The sequence below is a fragment of the Chaetura pelagica genome, unplaced genomic scaffold (assembly GCF_000747805.2).
Source record: "Chaetura pelagica isolate M959 unplaced genomic scaffold, ChaPel_1.0 scaffold65, whole genome shotgun sequence".
Taxonomy (NCBI): domain Eukaryota; kingdom Metazoa; phylum Chordata; class Aves; order Apodiformes; family Apodidae; genus Chaetura; species Chaetura pelagica.
The window spans coordinates 3,548,140-3,555,268 of record NW_009953386.1 but is presented as its reverse complement, the minus strand read 5'-3'; the positions used below and the strand labels follow the sequence as shown (position 1 = coordinate 3,555,268).

The window sequence follows — 7,129 nt, the reverse complement described above, 5'->3', positions numbered from 1 at the left end:
TTTATGAGTCTCTGAGCCCCTGTTGTCACAGTATGGATTTGTGTGGCAGCTTATTCCTTCCCTGGCAAAGTTGGGAGAACACAGAACCAAAGTCCTAAAACCTAACTTGGAACACTGCTGCCCAGTCAAATTACACACTTGCAAATTGCATGCAAGTTGCTACCAGTCATTTTACTTCTTAGAAAGTAGACCTAAAGGTGTGTATTTGCTGACTCTTTCTTTCATGGCCAGAGCTGAATTTGCTTTATCTTTCAGGGCTGTAAGTATCAGTAAAATTTTTTACTTACTGCAGTTCAAGTTTTGTTTCCATGTATTTTGTTTTATCACTTAGTGATAAGGTGACTTCTGCCTCTAGTCAACACCTTTGTGGGTTTTTTAAAAGCTAGTTCAAAAGCTATAAATGCTAAGTGCAAAAGAGAAGAAAGATAACAATCTTTAAAAATCAGGAAATATAAAAGGATAGTTTCTAACAGTCTTTTTTGACTTAATCACATTACACAACCGGATGCTTTATGATACTGTTTTATTATATTTATAGCAACTACTATTACATTAAGCTAAACATTTAATATGAGAGACAACAGAATTAGATACTGCAACACAGCCAAGGAATCCTAGTGCTGTTGGAAGTTTAATTTGTACTGCAACTCTGCACCGCAAAACATTGTTCCCTGGTTTCTTTGCTTTAAGCAAACATTTTTATCAGTCATTGGCATTTAGAAGCATATAAAAGATTTAATAAAATAGATGTAGTTAGCTTTATAAAAGTCCAGTACTAGTTTTCTGATGAGCTGCTTAACTCCTTGCTCCCCGTTTGTTCATCTAGTTTGTAAATCTAGGAAGTCCTACTGCTGTTAAAAATACAGAGCTTTTTCTGTTTCCCCACCTCACTGGCTGTCAGACTTGACTCTAGTTGGGCAAGTGATATCTACCCTACAGCATATTAAATGTAAGACCTCTGCATTTCCCAAAGATTGCTGAATAGGAATGAGCCAACTTTATAGAGCTGTTTTATTTACAGATTTCAACTCTGTAAATGAACTAAGACATTGGTCCTTTTGAATCCTTTTTCTGTGAGCATCTCACCCCTGCATGCAGGGTTTCTCAGCATTTTCAGTGATTGATTCTCCATTCAGATGAAATTCTGGCTAACTTTCCTTTCCAGGCACATTTGCATTTGACTGTGACTTCAGTGGGAGAAAGTAGCCCTACTGCATATGTCTTTCCATAAACCAGTTGCAGCTAAACAAAGCAGACCTGGACTTTCAATGGCTCACAGTCCTACCATTATAGGACAACAAAAGCGATCAGAAATTGTGTCAGATCCCCCCCCCAAAATATTAAAAAGCATTAGTGGATTTTGTGGAGTTTTTTTTCCCTTTCGGAAGAAGGTTAAATCCTGGATTCCTTTTTTTTGTCTTTGGGTTTCCCTGCCATCAAGGGTTTTTTTGTTTGTTTTTTTTTGTTTGTTTGTTTTTTCTGAAATCACAAAGGCTAGAAACTTAATTACTGTGATTAAAACTAAGATTTAATGCTATAATGAAGAAGCTGAGGCTTCAAGAAAAACAAACAAGACTCAAGTTATAAGAACTGGTCATACACAAATTCATTAAAACATTATATTTCTAAATTCAGAAAATCTCCAAAACACCAGAATCAATGAGATTAGCTTGAGGATATTGTGAGATGCTTGTGGGTGAGATAGCAAGCAAAGCAAAGAAACATTTGTGTTGTTTTTCTTCCTTTGTACAGAAGAAAAACCTATATAAATTTAATTCCAAAGCTTGTCCCAGAGCAGCTTTGACTGATTGATGTGATTCCTTTCTGTAGTTTGCAGCATTTGGGCTGGCGTTCCAGTGTGAGAATCTGTGGCTGTTTCTGGGTGCGATGGTTTCAGATTTACACTGTGCAGTGACACAGCGATCACTGTGAACCATAATGCTGTGGTTAAGGTTTCCTATTCCATTTATCTGCATTCAGAGGGAAGCAGTGTTCTTCCCACCCAGACTGCCACCTACGTTACACTTGCACTTCTGTCTCTGTCATTAATATCTTTCTTTCAGTGTCCCTCACTTTATTCTATTGCTGCCATCTTTGGAGAGAGAATTTCTTTCCTCCACAGTCCCAGCTCCCACTCAGAGGGATACCGAGCGCTTCCTCTTCCTAGCAGCATACTCCCCTGCAGCAAACGTGGATAAGGAGTGGCTCAGGCGAGTGTCCAGAGTATCAGAGTTGTCACCAGTGCTGCTGATCTTCACCCGTGGGCACAGGCACTGGAGCATGGCTCTGCGGATGTAGCTGTCAAAGCAATAGTAAATGAAAGGGTTGGCACAGCTGTTGGCAAAAGCAAAAGGGCTGCTCACCATCATGCCCAGCTGGGCAATCCTGTTGGGGTAACAGTCAGGCTGCTTCAGAAGTCCCAAAAGGATAGCCATAAGCTTGAAAAGATTGAAGGGAACCCAGGAGGTAACAAAAACTGCTACTACAATGAAGACAATCTTGATGGACTTTCTCAGTTTCTTATCATGTTTCCCAGCTCTCTGATAATGCACGCAGAGTCTCCTGGTGATGGAGCAGTAAAAGGTTAAGATACTCAACAGTGGGAGGAAGAAGGCCAGAATTAAAAGCAGCAGTGACATGATCTGTTTGGCTTCTGTCACAGCTTTGTCTGTGCAGTAAGTCTTTCCATATTGCTTCTTCAGTTCTCTGGACAAAAGGGTTGGCATCCCTAAGCAGCAGGATATTAACCAGACACAGATGCAGAGTCCACTGGAGTAGGATCTTGTTCTGACCCGTCTAGCAATAGAGGGTTGCATGATAGCCAGGTACCGGTCAGCACTCATACAGGTGAGGAGAAGGATGCTGCAGTACATGTTGACTGAGATAACATAGGAACTGGCTTTACAGAGGAAAGATCCTACCCTCCAGCTCCCATCTGATGCTTCCTTGTCCACCCAGAATGGCAGCGTGATGAGGAAGATGAAGTCAGATGCAGCAAGGTTGATGATGAAGATGTCAATCACCCTCTGGACCCGTCGCTTAAAGACCAAGGCTACTATCAGGATGAAGTTGCCAATGATGCCCACCAGAAACACAGCAGTGTACAGGATGGGGAGGAAAGTAGACATATGTTGCAGCTGGTGATACTGGCAGGTGTCATCGTAGTAGTAGTCGTAGTTAAAAGTTACTGTAGTCACTGGTGAAAGCTGAGTGAGTTCCATTTCTGGGCAAGCTGTCTTTATCCCTGCTCTGAGGGAGGCTCTGAGCTTCCCCTACCCTTCCCCCCAAGGTCAATTTTAAAAGCATGTTAGCAAGTGAAGGGGGAGGAGTAGGGAGAGGTAGGAGGAGAAAAGTGGTTTTGGGGGTGTACTCTATATACTTTTAGCCAGTTGCATAGGCAATGGAAAAATTATGAAGAGCCTCTGATTAGTCAAAACCCTGTCTTCAGAATAACCACTTTTTTTTTTTTTTCAATTGGGTTTGGATTTATTGATTTTATCTTCATTTTGCGTTTTCCTGTATAAGTGAACCAAGTTCAGGTTTTGCTTTTATTTTGCAGGGAGGTAAGGTAGTTTTCAAGTTTCTGAACTTTTTTAGGACAGGATATTGCTACTTTGCAGAGGTTTGCAATTGTACCAGCTCAGAAGAAGCCAGAGAATGATGAATTCAGGTGCCACATTCATTATATTTACTCAAAACATTTTGTATAAATGGCTTTTTTGGGCAAGTTCAACTTTTCTGAGGTTTGGAGGTTTTTACTTTCTTTATGATTGTTGTTTTCTGTTGAGAGTAATTCTTTCATGAACATATTTAGGGAAAAACATATAAAATACCGTATCCATTCAGCCCTGTAGTTAGTTGTTCTGTATCTGTCCCAGGTTCTCCACTGCTCTGCCAGAGCTCTCCTCCTGCCATGCAGCCCATCTAGTTCCTTTAGTCCCGAGTTTCCCATAGCCAGCTTTATGACTGTAATTGAAACTTAAGAGGACAGTTTCCCACTGTGCAGTTTTCTTCTGCAATTTGAAATTTGACTTGATCTTCCCATCCCTACACAGGCTTCCTTATCGGCCACAGCCCTGGTCTCCAGAGCAGTGGTTTGTTCCTTCTTGTGGCTGTGCAGCCCACATGGCTCTGGAGCTATTGTTACATTCACTGCTCACTTCTCTCTAAGAGTTGTGATTTCCTACATCTTTCATTTGCAATAACAATCTTGCCCCAGCTGTGGCTTGCCTTACAGACAGCCCTTTCAGCATCGCTTCAATAGAATGAAATTCTCACTTTTTAAACTACTGAATTCAATACAGCTTTGTCAGTGTGTACTACTTTGAAACTTCTACTACTGGTCTTCATTATTCTTCATCTCTTACTCAGATAAATTCATTTTTTTTCCTTCCTCCCACCTATGTGTTCACAGACCCAGTGCATCTTCAGCATTCTTAAAGCTTTGAGCAATTTGCTCGCTAGTGCATGTTGGAGCCCCAGGCAGATAAATCACATCTATATATGTCTCCACAGGCAAAGAGCAACACCAAATCACATGGACAGCAAATTAGTCCCTCCAGTGCACTCTGGATGCACTCAGATTCACTCTGCCAGCGCTCAGGTTATACACTCTGTGCAGCAGATATCTGGTAGACTTCCAGATGCCTGGAAAAGCAGCCAGCTGCTATTAAACAACTGGCTGCTGGATCAAGGGATATTTAGGTGGGCAGTGTCTCTTGTGTAGATACACTGGTGTCTAGTAAGGACCTAGTTACAGACAACTGCCCTCCTATCAGTAGGGCACTAGTGGACTCTAACTGACTATTTTACATGGAACATGTAAAGATTTGATTTAACTCTTAGTAGGTATAATTCAGCCATCACAAACTCTGAAAAAAAGAAGAAGGTGTATAAAAACATGCTGGCTTAGATTACCAGTTTGTATGCCACAGATGTTAACTGAACCTGTAAGGAAGCATAGGCTAAAAACCATCTCACCATCTGAAGATTAAAAAAGATATAACTTATTTTCAGCTACAAGTCATGTAAGAATGCCCAAGTATCTTACAGTTTACAGGAATTATTTTTGATGGACTCAGGCAGAGGTGAGTTTGGCATCACTTTTACTTATTTCCGCTTTAAGGAATGTGTTTCAGGCTTTTTTCTTACAAGAAGCACTAGGAAATAAGACACATTCTCTTCTATCAGTACTAGAGCAGATCATCTGAACCCTAAAGTCTGTGGTAGAATAACCCTGCCTGTTTTGCAAAATTGGATCTACATGTTATTTTAGTATGCACCAGGATATTTAACAGTTTATATGCAGTTGCAAGCTTTAGGAATCAGACACAAACTTCTCTCCCTCCATCTCACACCGCTACATACTCCTTCTCAAAGTTCATTCCCTCCCTCTCCCCATCCTAAAGCAGACAAAAACATGAGTAAGTTTTCAAAAAGCTTAACGGAACCATAAGGATAAGCATATGTCCATGTATTCTTGTGTTTGCAGTTCCTCACTTTGTTGGCTCCATGCAGTTTAGTAGCCTTACTCACTAAAATAACAAATGAGACAGTAATCCTTTTCCAACAAGATCTGTTCTCTTGAGTATGCTCTGTATTTCTTGAATACTCTAGACTGTGTTTGTTTTCTTATTACAGATGTGACACCTCCTTATTTGGAAAGAAGATTTACAAAGATAGTACAAACCGCTGCCATGAATAATGAAGTGATATGTAATTATCTGGGTGAAGCAGCAGCAGGCATATTTATCTGTAAGCCTTGTGGGTTTTTTATGTGGTATCAGGTCACTTAGGTCTTCATGTCGGTCTGACTCTTTGCAGAGCTCATTTCCCTGAGGTTGAGCCAAGCTCTGAAAAATACTCAGCACATGGAAATTCCCTTTGTAACACTTTTGCATAAATATTCCGGAAAGCTCAGTAGAGATCCAAGAGATAATAGTGTGACATTTTGTCACTGGAAGGGTGGCATCCACGGTCTCTTCACCCTGCTCCTGGATTTCCATACTGCTTTCCTGCTCCCAGACTTTGCAGAATACATGTAAACCCTTTTCTGGAACAAAATTTTCTGCAGAAGCAACAGCTACTGGCTTGGCTTGGGTGTATGTACATTATTCCATTTGGGGTGCCCATCTTGCCCAGCCCTCGATGCAGCTCTGAACAGATGTGCCACTGGGTGCTGAGTACTTCTGCACCTGAGAGTGAACCTAAAGTAACCATGTGCTCAGGACTGGAACCATGGCTGTGCATTTGGTCAGTTCTCCTTTAAAGCCTGCGTTCCTCTGATGGTGCTGCCTTTCTCAAATGCACTTAGGAAGTTTGTCCTGTCAGTTTTTGTGCCGTTCCTTAAATCTTCCTCATAGGAAACGCTGAGGTATTTCCAACAGTAGCGAAGGAAAAGATTTAATGTCTTTGTTCTCAGTTCCATAATGCTTGTGATACATGTGTTACGGTAGCCTGAAAATTCTAAGGCAAAATAAGTAAAAGACATGCAAAGCAGAACAACCTGCACAGGAAGTATGTGGAACTGTTGATCTAATTTGTTACACAACACACACACTTGCCCCGTTACACATTTCTGCAAGTGGAGCATTCCTGGTAGCAAGGTGTGGTTTTGGGTTTTTTTCCATATATATATATATTTTATTTTTTTTTACATTCCCTATTTTACTGATAGTTTAAAATAGTTTTATTTCAACTTGTACATCTGCTTTTATGCAAGCGTGGGCATCTAGATAAAATAATCTACATATCAGTAAATTATTAATGATGATAAATGCTGAGAAGGAACAGAGGTTCATTTGGCTGTAAAAGAAAGTGTAGTAGTTTCTAAATGATTGTGCTTCAAAAACCTTCTGCAAGGAATAGAGATTTACAGACCTAATTAAAAAAAACAACAACAAACAAACAAACAACAAAACAAAAGGCAACCAACACCCCCCCACACCAAACTGGCTGAAACTGCCCTCCTATGCTATAACCTAGGTGAAGGCAGACTCAGAGGTAACACGACAAATGCCAGCTCACAAAAGTTTAACCCCTCAAAAAAGAGGAGAGGGTAGAATTGAATCAGGTAAAATTATGGTCACTGAGACAGTGCATCAGGATAGGTTGAAATAGTTTCCTGCTG

At 40.7% G+C, this 7,129-nt stretch overlaps 1 protein-coding gene across 1 annotated transcript; it reads right to left on the bottom strand.

The window, feature by feature from the left end:
- Positions 1-2,135: 2,135 nt before the first annotated feature.
- Positions 2,136-3,221, bottom strand: GPR15 (G protein-coupled receptor 15). The gene has a single exon (XM_009998238.1). The coding sequence runs from the start codon at positions 3,219-3,221 to the stop codon at positions 2,136-2,138; it is 1,086 nt and encodes a 361-aa protein (XP_009996540.1).
- Positions 3,222-7,129: the final 3,908 nt, after the last annotated feature.